This window comes from Ambystoma mexicanum, chromosome 3q, assembly GCF_040938575.1.
Source record: "Ambystoma mexicanum isolate Mex_15411 chromosome 3q, UKY_AmexF1_1, whole genome shotgun sequence".
In the NCBI taxonomy this organism is placed as follows: Eukaryota; Metazoa; Chordata; class Amphibia; order Caudata; family Ambystomatidae; genus Ambystoma; species Ambystoma mexicanum.
Window position 1 is genome coordinate 1,171,655,394 of NC_090926.1, and position 19,261 is coordinate 1,171,674,654.

The following is a 19,261-nucleotide window of genomic DNA, read 5'->3' on the forward strand; positions in this document are numbered from 1 at the left end:
GTGGCCTTTAATATTTGTCAAATATCACTTTTCAACCTCCCCTCACTGCACCCCCCTCACCTCTCAAATCGGAGCTTTCACCCCGCAAACACCCATTAATCCTGCACCCTCTCCCAATAACCGTCCCTAAACCCCCACCAATAACACAAACATAAATACACACCCCTTCTCCCTAGCCCCCTCCCCACGGGAAAACATCCCGCAAAAATGTCGCCATACAAGAATGGCGCTGTTTTTTTGCGTTGATATAACCCCTGGAACCTGCGGGGGACACCCCTGTAACCCTCAAAATCTTTTAAAGGGGTTGGGGGACACCCCTGCAACCTCCCGTTCCCAATTTCCCCATAAATTATGTTTCCTAGGCCTTTCGCGGCGACTATATGTATGACATCATTATTTATGGGGATAGTATTACCGGATCCCTCTCCAAACGCCACCCCACAAAATACACACAGACACCAAATAGTTACACACTTACCTCTCATCCATCCCACTTTTATTTTCCTGTGCTCGTCTCGGCCATTCCTGTCAGCCTCTGGGTGCGACCGGGGCATGCGTGACAGTGGGATTTAGAAATACCGCTCTGTGCAGTCATAGAGCAGTCTTTCTAAGTCAGGCTTTGAAAATGTTGTTTTAAAAAACGAAAATGACATTTACACTTAGTACCGTATATTTGAGTATTCTCTAGAGTTAACTATTAGGAATACTACACTTCCAGCCTACCTCATCCCTTGAGATAAGCCTGGCTACTCTACTACAGCTACCACTTTAGATACATTGGTCTTTCTTTTGGTTGTAGGGCTGTCTTGCCTTTTAGGTTAAATATTTTTGCATCTTCCAACACAGCATGATGGATCTATTTTGGTCACCCTCTAGCCTGGCTTTTGTCAGACCCATCCAAGGTTCTGTGTTAGAGCAACAAAAATGTTTTGTTGAGCTTGGTATCAATATGTTTTTGCTTTGTACATGTCTAAATATGTGAAGAAACAATATGTAATGAAAACATTATACAATGCAATGCTTGTACCATTCATAGGTCCAGGTAACCTTTGGTTTGCTTTAAAATTGTACTGCATCCTATGTTTGGTTTATAAATGAATCCTTGACGGAGGAGAGTAAATAAAAAACACTCCCAGTCTTATACTAACTAAGTGTTTGTGGTATATATCCTTACTCCTTGGTACTTTCCCACTGTTCCTTTGTATTCATATCAATGAGTATTTTAACAAAGGAGTAGATATAGCAAATTTTATTTGCAGTCCAATCATCTGCAATTAGCTTTGACTACGTCAGCCAGGACTAGCACAGGGTCCCTTGTGTTTTCTCGTTTTTGATAGCCCTTAGTCCTGTGCTTTGTTTTGGGCTTTCCCTTTCGTATATTCAAAATGTCCCCAGCAGTGCTAAACTAATCAACCTCAGAATGAGGAATGGCATAGTTAGCCCTGCTGTCTTTCAAACCTGTGGCTGCAAGTCACACAGCTATCTGAGGCAAGTGCAAAACTCGCTTTGCTGTTGTATATACACTGTAATGAATCCTGCTGAGTCATCACTGATTCTCTGGTGGTGATCTACTCCCATATGGCCAGTGGATGGCAGCCGCTACCTGATCTTGACCCTGGAGGTTGTATTATGAGGGAGGATCATGTGGGAGGGGATGACTGTCGGGAGGAACTGAAGAAAAGACACAATATTTTTCCATTCTTATGAAACTACAGCCTCTAAAATACTGAGGGCATGTTGCCAATCTGATCAAAATACCATCACACACACACATTTAACATCTCATGTTTCTGGTGGTTTTGATTTAAACAAGGATTTAAACCATACAGCCGAATGTCTAAATCTCCTATGGACTTCAAGTCCCATAAAGCCTCAGGTACTGAGACGATGAAGGAGGAGTTAATAAGGAATGAAGGAAACATCAAGCTGAATGTGCGGCCTAGTTACCATAATAGAAATCAGCGGCGCGGGACACTTAAACCTGGTGGAAATCTTCCATTCACGAGAACGGAAGAAAGCTGCAGAGCAAGCGAAGCGGGAAACGGCACAGATGACAGAAGCAGATGTGAGGAGGTGAACAGTGCTGGGCGAAGCAGACGTTTACAAGCACCTGCTTGCAAGCACACCTACCTGAGAGAGAAGCGAGACCGGGAAAGTTGCCGCTGCTGCTTCAGAGGGAACGCTGGAAGGTCAGCATCTACGGCGAGGCTGTTGGGAACGCGTTCCAGAGAAAACCCTTCAATTTCACCGACACACAAACGCGGAGCCGACGCTGGAACGATATGAGGGTCAGCAAAGACAGGGAAGCCTTTCAGGTAGTACTTGAAGCTAAAGGAGTATAAATAGTGAAGAGGTGCAACTATGTTCTACTAAGAAGGAAAGAGAACATTGTGGGAAGTCATGGTGAAAGAAACCATCCAGCGGTTGGTCCTTTTGGGAAAAGATAATCTGGCAGGAGTGTACACCAGGGGATCTGCAAGACCCATTGCGGGGTTCCTGGCAGGTGAGCATACCAGGTAAACCATATAGACCCTATGAAAGCAAAATACTTTATCGAAAATATACCTGGCAGGAGAGTGCACCAGGAGATCTAAAAGACACGTTTGGCCATCCTGTACAAAGTATTCTGAGAATGAGACATTTCATCTACTCTTAAAGGCTCATTTTTTTGAGAGAGACTCTTGCGATCCTATCTGAAATAATCATGGGCAAGGGAAACCAGACTTTGGATCCAGAGACTATTTGTTGGATTTTCATATTTGATTTGTGTACACTTTTACTCGATCAAAAACAGAAACAATTACCACATATTTTTAATTGTTCATTTATTGTGTGAGGCTCAGATACCTATTGGACACAAGGGCAATTAGTATAATTTTGGTGCTGAGACACAGACTGATCTTTAGTTTTAGTTTCCTAGGTAGGGAAACTCTTTAGGGTGGGGACAGAAAGACCTTTATCCAACCCTTTTCTTTTAATGGAGATGTCTGATGTTGAAAACGTTACAACTTTGTGTCCGCCTCTAATTTCGGACCCGTCACAATACTTGTGTAACTCGAGCATGTTATCTTGAGTTGTGTGGAAGAGTAAAAGCCATTCCAATTTCTGACCCGGAACAAGCATTCTTTGATCCGGGTCACATTGTGTGTTATTTATAGACCATTAATGTGTCATTTATAGACCATAGTCCTGTATATCCCAATATAACATTTAACTAAATCAAACACCCAGAGGCAAAGCAGTGTTGTCAATAGTTAGCTGTGGTTACGAAAAAGACCTTAATTGGGACAATATTTCTTACCTACTTTTCATAAAAGCCTTGGTGCAAAGCGCTTTATAAATCAATCAATCAATAAAAGCACACCTGAAAAAAGCTTGTCTGTGATTTATTCTGATGGTGCTTATTGTAGGCTTCTATAAAAGGGCTACTTCATATTTGCCTAGGCAGATGGGTCAGAGAAAACCACTTATTGCAGGGATCAGTAGAGACCAAGAAAACCTGCGACACAAACTAGGGATCTAATATAGATTAGGAAACATCTGAACAGGAAATGGAAAACAATAGAGAATATGAATTTCTCAAAGTAGTATTTAACATGTTTTAACCATTGCAGCCAAGCTCATGCAAATCAGACTTGACCCGCTGCCTCCCCTTGCCTAAAATCGAGCAACGCAGACAAATGTTTGGCCACATCACCTCTACACTGATTTTCCCACTGATCACAAAGCATCGTGTGTTAGGGCGTATGTCTAATACTGACTAGTAATCGCATGTGATGGGGATCAATCGATAATTCCCTGCACAGAATCAATCACTTATCTAAAAATCAGACTTGATTATTTGGTATTGAAACTTGTCATACACCATCAATGCACTTGAATAACCTCTTCCGATAACTGAACCCGCAGACGTCATCTGTATATGGCAAAAGTTTCTGATAGCAAGTTACTGTTAACGATGTACTGAGCCAACCGTTGAATGCTGGTGGGATTTGAGTGGGCAGGAATCTAGGACACTGGTACTAGTAAGGTAGCCCAGATGCAGCATTGTCCAAGGGAATGCACCTCTGCACATACTGCTGTTGACTCTGGAGGATCTGTGTTTAAGTCCTGGTTTTATGCGTTCACCGCCTTGCCGAGGTACCATAATCATTTCATCTTTCTGTGCCATGTATCTTCAGATGCAAATTATAAATATTTAGGCACGGCTGGTGATGTAGTCCCCAACTGTAGGCTCTTTGGAAAAAAGACATACTATTTTTAAAAGACTCCACTCTTCAAAATCCACAAAATGGTGCAGATTGTTTTGCCAGCATTTGCTGGTTATGCAAGTTAAATTTGCTGTATTTTGTCCTAACTTGCGAATTTCATTTTTGATTGTAAAAAGTAATTCTCTGTATATTAGTCCAGCAATCTGCTGCATTCATTAATTGAAAAATGTAAATTTCTTCAACTTATGTTGTCGGCAGGTGGGAACGCCATGGCAGAAGCAGATGGTCCGCTGACCGCAGTGGCTTGGACCTCCAATTCTATCACCTGCACAAAAGACTACAGAGTGGTAAGATTGTCTTCTGTGACGAATCCCAGGATGCCGTCCCTGCTTCCCAAGGGTGAGCCCCTTTTTATGAGGCCAGGGAGATGAGGCCACTACCCAATAGTCCCCCTGGGAGTAGTACTGGTTAGGTAGATCTCATGGGAAGGCCCCCCCCCTGTGGGATTGACGACGCCTGTTCTGGGAGAATGCGGTACACTCAAAATGCATCCACTGCTTCCTCACTCTCATACCCTACACAAACCCTATAGTCCCCCATACATCCATATACTCCTGTAGGGTAGAAGACTAGCCACCACTACCAGTACTGGGATGGGTGGTAACACTGGAGGTAGATCAGTGTACCCATCCAGTGTACTCGGGTCCCACTCCCACAGTGGCAAGGCGCTGGCTCGTTACCACTGTCGGAGGAGGTCATGCACACCTACACAACATCACACAATTGTACTGGCAAATTGCAGCTTTCTGGATAATCTACCCAACTACTAATAATAATAAAATCATAGCTAGTCATAGCATCCAGATCTCAACCCCTCATTTTATCCGGTGTTCGGTTTGAACAGAGAGTTCCTAAGGAGAGGGGCATTACTTGCCCCATAACAAACTCAACTCTAGGCATATAATGGAGTGTGAGCAAGGGTAGCTATGCTCATTGCTCACCTTAGGGACCGGTCCACCAAGAACCTCGATTTAGAGCGCACTACATGTCGCTTAATTCAGTTTACTAGTGTGCCCGAATCTGGGTATAAAGAATAGTAAGGTGGTATCTTAAAAGGAAGTCCTTCTGTAGATACCCTTTGTGGAGTGTGCCCTGATATTGGTTGTCTGGAGCCCTCACCCAGGGGTGAGGTGGCATCTTTATGGTAAGTCCGCCCATAGATACCTCTCTGGAGTATACACTTGGCAACCTTCCTTTTGCTTGTATGGAGCCCTCATCACACCAAAGCACTTAATTCAGTTTACTAGTACCAGAGCCACCTAGTTTGTACCAAACCCATCTCTTAGACACTCTCACTAGGCGTGAACAAGGCTAGTAGAGGGACCAGCCTCACCCACTTAACTATTTTTATGTGTGTCCATATCCTGGTCCTGAGAGCAGAGTATTTCTTTAGGACCACAAGAGTGGGCCTCTAGAGATTGTCTTTGCCTGGAACTCTTTTGTGCGGAGTGCCAGACCTGCCTGACTGAATCCGACTAATTTTCCAGAGATGCCTGGGAATGTACTTTACACTCCTTCTGCAAGTGGACCAGTAGCTTGGCATTACCGTGTCCCCTGTCCTGAAACGGTTTATTATCCAACCCCTTCCCTAGTTGAGCGCCTCCAAATGTGCATCTGTTAGTGCCTGTGAGTGATTGTGAGTCCGCTGGATGACATAGTTGGATAGTAGGGACTTAGTGGTGCTGACATACTGTCTGTAGTGATTTAGTATCTGTCAAGACCTCTTAATTTGTGTACATCTTTTTGCCTGTCAGAATGGAAAATAATTCTGCAAGCCAGGGAGTGAGCCTTTCTGGTGAATCCCCTGTGGCACTCATGGATACAATGCATGGCCCAGACATTGTCAGGTGGATGCCCGTATGGCATAAACAGACCAAGCGTCAGAACCTACCGGTCTGGCCCCTAGAAGGCTACTTTGATGAGACTCACCTAGCTGTGGTGTGTGAGGTTCTTAAAAGGGAGAAATGCAACTCAGCAGTTAGGCAGTCTGAGACCTGCACACTGTGGTGCCTGCAGAGTGTTTAGTGTGGCAAGGAAGAAGTGGCTGGAACAACAAGGGACCCTAAAGGGGAAGATAGAACAGCCTAATCTAGAGAAAATGAGAAATTACCCCAGTTATGGGTGTAACCCCTGCCTGTTCCCAGTGTTGCACCCAGTGGCCTCTTCTGCCCAGGAGGATGTCCTAGATTTTTCTGCACTTGCTCCCCAACCCAGCTATTCAGCTCTTTTCCCAGTTGCTGCCTCTTCGGATACACTCCTGCTGCATCCAACCCCTGTACTGTCACCCTATGGGGGCCAGTATGGGGCATCTAGATGACAGCACGAATTTAGCAGGGGAGGAAGATTAATCATTTACCACTCCCAGATGCCCCATCTGAACCCCCAGTACTAGGGATATCGGAACCCTCAGTACATGCCTCAGCCTGTCGGAGGACAGTATCCACCCCCAGGCCGATGCCATCCAGTTAGGTCACCGTGTGAATCCGGCCCAGTGCGCCTATTGTAAGGAATGAGGCCCCTGGAAGTACAACTGTTCTCAGCTGATTTAGCATCAGCAGAACAAGACCGCAGCCCTGCCAGTTTAGAGCAAATCACAGCTCCCTGCACCATGCGCGCCTGGTCCCTTTCACCTCTCTGCTCAACCTAGACCCCCAGCTCACAATGCTGGTTCTGGGTCAGAACTCTAGCCTGGACACCCCCAGGCCGGATCCCAGACCAATGCCGCTCATCTCCCACCCAGCAGAAAAAACAGCCAGGTTGCCTCTTCTGGCATCACCTTGAAAACCTGGCCCCAGCAGCCATGCTAGAGTCCCATCCAATTCCCTCAAGCTTGATGGGAACTGGACCCAGACGATGTACTTCTGGCAACTCAACTCCTTACTCTAACCATCTCCTTCCAATTCAGTGGCCCCTATGTGACAGCACAGCCCCATCTGCAAAGGAAAAGAGGCTGGAGTCAGGACTCCTTAAGTGGGGAAAAAGAGCAGCAACCTGGAAGGCACTAGGTGGGCAGGGCTTGCTAAGTGGAGAAAAAGAGCGGCAACCTTGAAGGCACCAGGTGGGCAGTGCTTAGGCCAGGTGACCTAGAACCACTTGCACCTGCTCCCCATCTGCAAAGGGAAAAAGGCTTGAGGGCTCGTTAACTAGGGAAAAAAGAGCGGCAAACGGGACAGCACTAGGTGGACGGGGCTTGCTAAGTGGGGAAAAGAGCAGCAACCTGGAAGGCACCTGGTAGGCGGGGCGTAGAGCAGGTAACCTAGGTGACCTAGATCCGCTTGCACCTGCTCCAGAAGCCCATACACTTTAAAAATATGTCATACCTTCTAAGAATTTATAGTCAATTTATATACCTACCCCTCAGTACTTACAAAGGATAGGGGCCAGAGTTTATTCTATTCCTCTTTAGAGCATTTTTTCACTTTCTCTTGTCATTATACTTGGTTTATTTTGTCTGTCTGAGACAGGTTGGCACCCTCTTAAGGACTGGTTTAACCCTTCCCCCTCTGGAACAGGTGGGCATCAGAAAGCAAGAAGGTATCCAATTACCTCCACAGCCTGGTCTCCCTCTTTCTGTATTGGGACTTGTCTCCTGTTTTTTCTACTGAAGAAGGCCTGGGTCTTTAACTTCAGGTAGGCCTCTATTACAGTGCTCTGCTGGTGATCCATAAAATGGGTCCGAAAAGAAAGCAATCTAGTCCATTCTCCTTTCGGTTATCAATCTTCGTCCTCTCTTCCATCCCCTCCATCAATAAGTGGGTGTCTAAAATCTATGGGGTTGAACTGTTATAGATCCCATTTGATATGGCATCTTAGAGATTTCTGCATTAAACATTTGTAACTTTCTAAAATGGCATATTCCAAACATGTAATCATGTTACTATTCGGTTCATCTGAATGCTCTTACTTGGGCAAATCAAATAATGCAATTTTCATCTTGACACAACTTATGATGGCCGAGTTACACATTTTGGCTTTTTTTCACACCAAAACCTTTCCACAATAATTTTTCCATCTCAGGGTAGCATGCTTACCAGCTCGTTTACTAATCACAAATGGGCGCCGTTTCTACACAAAACTATCCACATTTGCCTAATTCACATAATATGGAAACATGTTTGTTTTGTGTCTAGCTGATAGGGCTTTTCCAGCTTAACAGTTTAAAAAAATTAAGTCTCTAGTGCATTTTATATAAAAGTTTCAAGTGAAAATGTGATTCCCAATGTAACTTCTATTGTGTATTTTTTTCCTTATTTGCAAAATATTACACAGCCACTCCAATTTCTCTGCCCAGATACAACACACCTGGTATGAGTTCCTTGTAACTTGGAGTTGTGGATTTTTTGTAGTTAAGCTGACAGGGTCATTTATAATTATAATTGTTCTTTTATAACCCGCATAATACCCGAGACCAGTTTCTAAGCACAAGACCAGTGTACAAACCTGTGTTTTGCTATGTGTTGTCATGCTTCCAAGACAAACGTGTTGCCCTGAGCTTTCCTACCACCCCTGACTTTAATTCCACCCCCTTTTAATGTTTCTAGGATTTTGCAGCCCCTTAAATGACACATCCTGGTTTCCCAGATCTGAATAGTTTCCTTCAGTTGAAGCCTGGCTGATTGAAATATCAGATTAGGTGAGAGGGTACCACTACTGACCGCTGCTCAGAATAAATTCGATGTGTATTTAAGCCCAAGCTCTGAGACAGATGTAAGTTGTAAATGGGTACCTTTATTGAAGGGCCAGAATCAAGTGAAGCAACCCCAGGCACATTCATAAGGTTTTATGGTTCAGCTTCCAAAGCCTTGTTTCGGTAATGGGAAAGCAAGCCCCTTGTGCTGTGGTTGGTTGTGGAGGTCAGGAAAATGTAACTTTGCTTTCTATTCTTTTCCTAAAAGCTGCTATTAGCCCCAATTAGCCCCAATGCTGCTTTGAAATGTCCTTTTATTATCCATGTTGCCGTTGCCATTTCAACGGAACAACATTATAACATTGTATTCGCTTATCAAAATCCTATCAAATACTATTTTTATGTATCTGTAGGTTTTACAATGCTGATTCTTAATCCTTGAAGGAAATGCACACAGACACCATAGACAAATGCAGGCCCAATTTGCTTTTGGCTCTTCTATTGAAGGCTGTGCTTTTCATCCCAGATTGTACTATTTATCAATTTTTAATAAAGGTTTACTGGATTCTACCATGTAACACAAGATTTCCTTGTGCCTTGTCAAATAATGCTGAACAACAGCTGTATTTTCGATGAGCTGCCAGCATTGTACATTTCTTTGCACATGTGTTTTTCAGATGTTCTGAGCAGGCTGTCGCTAGCATGTTTCAAGTGGCGCTTGTCTTTCTTTGCATACTTTTCTTCGGTATAGATGTCACTATAGTTAACACTGTAGACTTCTGAACCCAACCTCTTGCCTCTTTGCTTCTTTCCATGCATCATTTTGTCTTACAACCATTCCACTTCTATACCGTCTCATGACTTTACTCCTAACCAATGATTGTTCCCTCCCAGTATTCCCTCATCTCTGACACTGCAGCTCTTTAAAGTTCCTCTTGAACCTTTTATATTCTCAGGCTTATACATGCTAAATACCCTCCTATAACCACTGACCCAATACGTTTATTCTATCACTTAATTCTAAATGGACGGCCAAATGTATATATCTTCCAATGCACTTGGAGAAACCTAGTTGAAGAATGTGATTGGAATATCTACAAGTTGTTTTCTGCAAAGGCAACAAGGATTTTGCTATAATTACAGTAAAGAGGTCTATATGGTTTTCCTGGACATAGCAGAATCAGTCGTTTAAAAAAAGATCTATCACATCGATAGGTTTAAACAAACTGATACAAAGTCTGGGCTAGTAGGTGACCAGTGATATTCAGAGCATTCTGTACGGTCGAGCTTATCATATTTTATGCAGTAGGAGATCCAATGTTGGAGGTATGGCATTATTGCCTGAAATGATGTCCAGAAGTTGGTGTGTTATGCTCTAGTGGATGAGGTGTAATCTAAGAAGATGATGTTGGCTAGGCAGAATGTGTGATATTTATTTATTTATATTTGTAAAGCGCACAAACAGCCCGCAGACATCGATGCGCTGAATCAGAGCTTAAGGAGGCTTACTTAAGGGTTACAGCAAAGCCACCCTAGAAAGAACTTAATTACATTTCAGTGGTTACATGTTAGTATATTGCCGGTATTCGTGAATCAACCAAAGAGGTTGGTCTTGGATGTATAGGAGGTGTCCAGTTCTGATGGTAGTGGTGATGTAATAGTCGACTGGGAGTAGTGTGATCCAATGGAGGTGTTGAGCTACAGCAAAGGAGATCACCATGTGCAGTAGGGGGTGTGATTTAGATGAGAAGATGCAGTCAAGTGGAGAAAGTGAGGGCTACAAGTGGCACACCGGCATAAACATGTGTAGGTCTAACTTGGTTTCATAAAGGGCCAAACATGACTTATGAGTCACATTTAATTGCCCATCTCCACAGTTTCCTTTACAAAGTATAACGCTGTCTGGTAGAAGCCATCTTTTTTTTGTCCAACCAAGCTATCCTTAAGCCTAGTTAAGTACCCTTCGCTTCCATGCCTTTAATGGTCAGGATCCAAATTCTGTATTACAGATTTCAAGCACAGTGGAAGGAACACCTGCAAATTTTGGAAAAGGTTTTGCACAGAAATCGGGCTATTTTCTATGCGTGAGTTCAGCTCCAAGTAGCGAGGTAAGTGTATCAAGGCCACACACCAATTTAAAGACCTTTAGAGTTGGAGTGACACTTTGTGGTCTGATGTCAGTAAACGTATTACATATGAACATGAAAGAATAGCCAAATATTGTTTGAAGAGGGAACTGGCTGCTTGCAAATGTGTGGGTCCATTTGGAACATCGGGAGTGAACATGGCTACAGGAGAGGAGATACATTGAAATAGTGGTAAGTTAATCAACCCAAGTGCCATGCTATAAATTAAATTTAAATAATGTTTTCCCTCGTTAAATACCTTTTAGGGTCTGCATCATTGCTGTACCCACAGAAATAAATGGGTGAATGTTACAAAGCTTGGTCTCTTTGAACATTCTGCAAGTGTTAGACACCCAAACCTCACTCTGCTTTTCTGGTGACCTCATTATTGGATTCCCATCCATTCGAGTTTGCAATGATTCTGTTTGCAATTGTTAGTAACTTGAAGCAGTGATTGCAAGTTGCAAAAATAGTCTTCTGTTTGATAAACCTGGTTTTGTGTCTCTCTAAATTCTTTCTTTCCAAGAACGTTGTGACTGACATACAGATCGTGAGTGACCGATCCCCACTGCCCGCTGGGTATGCTTACATCACAGAGTTCCTGGAAAATAGTGAGTACAAGTTTTCCATCTATTTTATTCAAACAATGTTTACTATTGTGTGTGTGTGTGTGTGTGTGTGTGTATAAGCATGGATCTCACAACAAGCTTATGCATATGTTCCATCTATACATACATGTGAAGGATCATGGATCCTGGTACATGTAGGGTAGGGATAGTGTGACGGGAATGCCCCTGTCAGCACCCCTTTTTCAAGTACCAAAATAGAATTTGTACTATTCCAAGCCAATCCCTAAACTGCAGCCTATGCAAAGCATGTCATTCGAAGCCAGGGCTTTGCAACCTTTGACTCTCCAGATGTTTTGGGCTACAGCTCCCATCAGCCCTAACCAGCATAGTCAATAGTCGGATATCATGGGAATTGTAGCCTGCAACATCTGGAGAGCCAGATGTTGCAAACCTGTTCGAAGCAGATACAAACCACAGAAAGATGATTACTCGGTAAGTAATTTATATGTAGTCCAGTAGTGAGATTACTTACACTTTACCCAAAAACACTGTACAAATAGTAAAGTAAAGGAATGAAACTGTACTACCAAGTTAAGTGAAAAGAACAATTCATTCAAAAATAAACCACCTACCCGACCATATAAATACAAAGCTGACAACTAACTTCACTCTTAGTATAAAAATGTCCCCTTGAAAAGCTCTCACAGCCAACGAGCGTGTAACAGATGTTGCTTTAAAGCACCTTTTGAATTTAACAGGTAAGTACGAATTTTATGAGTACACAATCTTGATCCCACCACCTGTCACGCCGCCCGCATTGGGGTCCACTTACTTGAAGCGGCGCGCCCCGTCCTGGAGGCTGTACCCGCGCTTTCGCTTAGGGGTTCCTGGGTTGTTCTGGTCATCGCGCGCTTCCGGGTTTCCTGGGCAGGTTGGTCAGCGCATGCGCGGGCGGCCATTCCGCGCTCTTCGCGCATGCGCGCTGCACGGAGTACTCGCTTTGGAGGACCTTGCGGTCCACGCCTCTCTCTGAGCCAATCAACGCTTGGGAGTCGGCTCGGCTTGCGTTCCAAGCCTCCTAGGGGTTGGCAGTCCTATTTAAGGAGCCCGGTCGTTCATTCAAACTGCGTCTCAACGCGGTTTGATTAGGATCGTGTTTCCTCGCCGGTTCCTTGTGCCTACCTTACCTGTTACCTGACTCCTGTCCTCCTTGTTCCTGGTACCCTCGGGTACATTCTGCAGTTGCCTTGCCTTGTCCTTCCTTCTCTTGTCCTGTGGTAGGGTGGTTCCCTTTCCCCTCTTCTGAGTTGGGTGGTTCCCCTGTGGTTATTAGTTGGTCCTTGCCTTGTACCTTGTCTGCCTGCACTTTCAGCCTCCCTCTACCTTGTGAGCCATTCTTCTACCTTCCTTCCCGGATCCTGCCTCCTACCAATCTTCACTGTGTCCTCTCCCTTGGGACTTCCATCTTCCGGATCCAGTCTTCCTTGGAACTTCCATCTTTCGGATCCAGTCTTCCTTGGGACTCAGTATCGTCATCTGGAAAGGCTCCCCCTGTCAGTGCTTGCACTGTCCTGACGCCACGTTAATCAGGGGTGAGCAGACTCGTGGCGTTGGGAGCTGGTTCATCTCCAACCCGGTTCCATTCGGACGGGAGCTGGGCTGGCTTCTCGCGTCATCCACATCCACGCAGGACTCCTGACAGCCTGGCATCATCATCAAGGTCTTCAACCAGACGAACAGGTACGCAACGTCCTCGTGACGCACTCTATAACAGATTGAGACGCCTGCCTTCGGATACTTCGGACACTGAGATGGAAGAGGACCCAGGTCTTCGTATTGAAGTACAAGCTCTTCGTGCTGAGATGACAGCACTCCGTCAGGAGAACGTGGCTTTACGTCAAATGGTGACACAGAAAATAGGGGCATCTCCACAGTCTGAAAACACCATGGCCCACACCGCACCCATCAAGTTCGATGGAGACCCCAGACGTGTGGGTGAATTCTGCAACCATTGTCGGATACATTTCCTCTACCGTTCGACTCATTTCAACAATGACAAAGCCAAGATCGGCTACATTTTGGGCAATTTATCTGGGAATGCTCTTGCTTGGGCTACACCCCTGGTTGTTACTAATAGCCCCATACTTGGCGATTTCTTGGCCTTTGAAAAAGCGTTCTTGGATGTTTTTCAGTCTCCTAATCTGGCTTCCACAGCACAGAATCTATTGATGGACATTCAACAGGCAAATTCCGATATAATAACTTATATCAGCCGTTTTCGTCAACTAGCGACCGATTCCCTATGGCCAGAGATAACACAGAAGACCTTGTTTCGCCGGGGATTAAGAGAGGAATACAAGGACGAGTTGTTGCATATTCCTGAACCCGAAGATCTACAGAAACTTATTGAACAGGTTTTGAGGATAGACCAGAGATTGGCCGAGAGAAAGGGTGAGAGACGTCGGTTTGAGAAGGTGTTCCCCAGGCCATCAACCCTACCGACTGGACTGCCAGTTCCTTCGGATTCCTCTACCGAACCAATGCAATTAGGCGCAGTAAGGGGTCCCTTATCAGAAGAAGAGAAGAAGCGCAGAAGAAGACTGCGATTGTGTCTATACTGTGGAGCTGCCGGTCACTATCTGAGTACCTGTCCTTTGCGCCCTATCAAGAAAGGGGGAAACTAGGAGGCCTGTCGTCTATTGGAAAGGCCACGACAGGTTCTTCTTTGCTACAAGTCCTTTCTTGTGCCAGTACGGCGTTTCCGCCTATGCAGCCAGCCGTCTTGATGATTTTGCAAATCAGTCTGAAGTGGCAGGAGAAGACAATTGATGTCCATGGATTATTGGACTGTGGGGCTTCCGGTAATTATATTGACAAGGAATTCGCCATCAACAACGGCATACCATTGCTCACCAGAAGAAATGCGATACCTGTGGAGGTCATTGATGGCACACCTTTGTCTTCCGGACCTATTCGATTGCATACTGTTGGCATGCTATTGCGAATCGAGGCTCATGAGGAGGAGATCGCTCTCGATGTCATCAAATCGCCTTCATATCAAGTGGTGTTGGGACTACCTTGGCTTCAGCGACACAATCCCTCGATCAATTGGGAGTCTCGTATTCTAGTGTTTACCTCTGCTCTTTGTATTCAGGAATGTTGTGGTTCCGGCACGTCATTGAAGCCACCAACCTCAACCTCTCTTACCACCGGTAAGAACCCGCTTGGTTTGTGCTCCTTGTCCCAGATTCCACATGCGTATGCTGACCTGAGGACAGTATTTTCTGAACCTGGAGACATACCCCTTCCACCTCACAGAACCTTTGATTGCTCCATTGACCTGATTCCGGGTGCGGTGATCCCACATGGGAAGGTTTATTCCTTGACCCAGACCGAAAGACTGGTACTTCGGAACTACTTGGATGAGTGTGTCAAGAAAGGATACATCGTACCTTCTAAATCCCCCGCGGGATTCCCGCTGTTTTTTGTGAAGAAGGAGGGCACTCTACGGCCATGTATTGATTATCGTCAATTGAATGACATCACCCTTAAAGACAGGTACCCGTTACCGTTGATTCGAAACATCATGGAGTCTTTACGGTCAGCCAGGGAGTTCACCAAACTAGACCTTCGCGGAGCCTACCATTTGGTCAGAATCAAGGAGGGCGACGAGTGGAAGACGGCCTTTAAGACTCCATTTGGGCATTACGAATACAGGGTAATGCCCTTCGGGTTGTGTAATGCCCCGGCCGTCTTCCAGCGGTTCATGGATCACATCTTCAGCGACTTGATTGGCATCTCGGTTTGGGTTTATCTGGATGATATCCTGATCTTCTCAGAAAATCCGGAAGAACACGTTTCACATGTACGAGAGGTCCTTCTACGTTTATCACAGTATCAATTGTTCGCCAAAGCTGGAAAATGTTCATTTCATCGGAACAAGATGGAGTTTCTGGGGTATGTAATCAGTGAGGCTGGAATCCACATGGATTCTGATAAAGTACGAGCAATCCGAGACTGGAAACAACCTCATGACCTGAAGTCCCTCCAAAGATTCCTGGGATTCGCCAATTTTTATCGGCGCTTCATTCCTCAGTTTTCCCGTATCACGGCTTCGTTGACACGTTTGACCAGCGTTAAGACTCCGTTCCTTTGGGATTCAGAGGCATTAGCAGCCTTCAACCGTTTGAAGACGGCGTTCAGTACAGCTCCTGTTTTACGTCATCCCAACGACGAGATGCCTTACATCGTTGAGGCTGATGCTTCCAACTTCGCTGTTGGCGCTGTTCTCCTACAGAAGCATCCTGTATCTAACGAAGAACACCCGGTGGCCTATTTCTCACGAAAGCTCGCTCCGAGCGAACAGAACTACGCTGTCATAGAGAAGGAACTCTTGGCCATAAAGACTGCGTTCGAGGAGTGGAGGCACCACTTGCTGGGAGGACGTTTTTCTGTAGAAGTCCGCACTGATCATCGTAACCTGCAATATTTGCGATCCTTGCAGTGTCGCACCGCTCGCCAGGCCAGGTGGGCTTTTTTCTTTTCTCACTACGACTTCAACATTACTTACATCCCCAGCTCTCAGAACCTGAAGGCTGACGCCTTATCGCGCTCTCTGAAGAAGGAAGAGAAGGATTGCAGTCAGAACACTCCATTGATTTCTCCTAAGCATTTTCTTTTGACGATTTCTCCTCATCTGCAGAGAATAGTACAAGAAACATCGGTGGACCCTGATCGAGCCGACATTCTGAAGCGACCACAGATCACTGAACACAACGGTCTTTTGTTCTTTTTGAAACGTCTGTACTTACCGACGTGTTCACTCCGGTTAGACATCCTTCAAGGTTTACACGATTCACATGTTGGTGGTCATCGTGGCGTCAAGGCCACTCAAGAGCTGATTTCCAGACAATTCTGGTGGCCGGGTTGGGCCAAGGAGGTCAAGCGGTATGTGGAGAGTTGTCCAGTTTGCGCTCAAACTAAGACGCCAAGAAGAAAACCTATGGGATTGCTTCAGCCTACTGAAACACCGCCTTACCCATGGCACACCATCGCCACTGACTTTATTGTCGAGCTTCCGCCTTCTGAGGGCAATACTTGCATTATGGTAGTAGTGGACTGTTTCACGAAGTATGCTCACTTTATCCCTTTTTCTAAGATACCTACCTCCTCTCAGATGGCTCTGGCATTTCTACACAACATTTACCGGCTACATGGGTTACCGGAGAAGATCATCTCTGATCGTGGCTCGCAGTTTCTCTCTTCGTTTTGGCATCAATTGTGCAATCATCTTGGTATCCGCAGAGCCTTGAGTTCTGGTTATCATCCGCACACAAACGGACAGACGGAGAGAACTAACCAAACCCTAGAGCAGTACCTACGCTGTTATGCCAATGCTACTCAATCCAACTGGGTGAAGAATCTTGATTTGGCTGAGGTATCCTATAACAACGCAACGCATACTGCTACGGGTATCAGTCCTTTCTTTTGCTCTACTGGACTACATCCTAAGTTGGTTCCTTTTACTCCAGTACTACCTAGTGCTGTTCCTTCGGCGGATCAAATGGTTTCTGACATCCAAAAGCAGCACGACCTGGCCCGGGGTACCCTGGTTGAGACACGGAAGCGCATGAAGAAGCAGGCAGACAAGTGTCGGACTACGGAACCGGATCTCCAGGTGGGCGATCTGGTTTGGTTGTCCTCTAAGAACCTGCCAGTACGCAATCTGCCCACCAAATTGGCACCCCGATTCTATGGGCCTTTCAGGATTTCCAAACGTTTGTCCTCAGTTGCTTTTCGACTGGTGTTACCCCAATCTTGGCGAGTGCATCCAGTGTTTCATGTCTCCCTTTTGAAACCCTTTGTGAAGGATGTCTTTGGGCGTTCCAGTCCTCGGCCTTCCTCCATTCAAGTACGGGGGGTCCCTGAATTTGAGGTACAGGAAATATGTGACTCACGGATCCGTCGGGGCGTGCTCCAATACCTTGTTGATTGGAAAGGTTACCCTGCTTGTGATCGCACTTGGGAGCCCCGCTGTCATGTGCATGCGCCCCGTCTGGTTCGTGACTTTTTCCTTCGTTGTCCCTGGAAGCCGGGGGCTCCGGGTCTTTCTGGGAGGGGGCATAGTGTCACGCCGCCCGCATTGGGGTCCACTTACTTGAAGCGGCGCGCCCCGTCCTGGAGGCTGTACCCGCGCTTTCGCTTAGGGGTTCCTGGGTTGTTCTGGTCATCGCGCGCTTCCGGGTTTCCTGGGCAGGTTGGTCAGCGCATGCGCGGGCGGCCATTCCGCGCTCTTCGCGCATGCGCGCTGCACGGAGTACTCGCTTTGGAGGACCTTGCGGTCCACGCCTCTCTCTGAGCCAATCAACGCTTGGGAGTCGGCTCGGCTTGCGTTCCAAGCCTCCTAGGGGTTGGCAGTCCTATTTAAGGAGCCCGGGCGTTCATTCAAACTGCGTCTCAACGCGGTTTGATTAGGATCGTGTTTCCTCGCCGGTTCCTTGTGCCTACCTTACCTGTTACCTGACTCCTGTCCTCCTTGTTCCTGGTACCCTCGGGTACATTCTGCAGTTGCCTTGCCTTGTCCTTCCTTCTCTTGTCCTGTGGTAGGGTGGTTCCCTTTCCCCTCTTCTGAGTTGGGTGGTTCCCCTGTGCTTATTAGTTGGTCCTTGCCTTGTACCTTGTCTGCCTGCACTTTCAGCCTCCCTCTACCTTGTGAGCCATTCTTCTACCTTCCTTCCCGGATCCTGCCTCCTACCAATCTTCACTGTGTCCTCTCCCTTGGGACTTCCATCTTCCGGATCCAGTCTTCCTTGGAACTTCCATCTTTCGGATCCAGTCTTCCTTGGGACTCAGTATCGTCATCTGGAAAGGCTCCCCCTGTCAGTGCTTGCACTGTCCTGACGCCACGTTAATCAGGGGTGAGCAGACTCGTGGCGTTGGGAGCTGGTTCATCTCCAACCCGGTTCCATTCGGGCGGGAGCTGGGCTGGCTTCTCGCGTCATCCACATCCACGCAGGACTCCTGACAGCCTGGCATCATCATCAAGGTCTTCAACCAGACGAACAGGTACGCAACGTCCTCGTGACGCACTCTATAACACCACCATAGGGGCTACCCTCAGGGGGATGCTCCTTGTCTAGATCTCCACCGATCACAGCCAGTCAAGAATATTAGGTAGTGGACTTTGCGCCTATACAATCCATGGCTGGATGGGGCACAAATGCAGGTAAGATCATTGGCACTCTGATTTTCCAAGTGACCATCCCTGGGGTACTCTGAATTGCTGGAGACACTTGCTTCTTTTGGTAGGTCCCAGTGATGGAGGTTCAGGGTTCCCAGGTGCAGTGGCGGAAAACTATCGGGATTGCGTCTGGCTATGAGGCAGCTCCAATCTGTTTAGGGATGGCTCTGACAGGGTTTCAGCTGGACAGTCCAGACACCACAGGATAGCAGCCGCTGCATGTCCAAAGAGGTGCAGAGACCTCCAGGAAACAGCAGAAGCAGGGCAGCAGCAAATAGACCCCATTTACAGCAGACAATATTGGTGGCAGCAGTAAATAGCAGGCACCAGACAGCCCCCTCCTCATCCAGAAGAACAGCAACAGCAGTATAGACTGGGCCACTAGTCGCAGCATGCAGAATCTTGAGCTGCAGCACTGGACAGTGAAT

General features: G+C 46.3%; 1 protein-coding gene across 1 annotated transcript in view; it reads left to right on the plus strand.

Moving 5' to 3' along the window:
- MVB12A (multivesicular body subunit 12A) overlaps window positions 1-19,261 on the plus strand; it is a 222,113-nt gene that overhangs the window by 26,175 nt on the left and 176,677 nt on the right. The window contains exons 2-4 of the mRNA XM_069604019.1: window positions 4,470-4,558; window positions 10,908-11,006; window positions 11,551-11,635. Of these exons, the coding sequence (XP_069460120.1) occupies window positions 4,481-4,558; window positions 10,908-11,006; window positions 11,551-11,635 (262 nt within the window). The 5' untranslated portion in view covers window positions 4,470-4,480. The remainder of the gene's footprint in view (window positions 1-4,469; window positions 4,559-10,907; window positions 11,007-11,550; window positions 11,636-19,261) is intronic.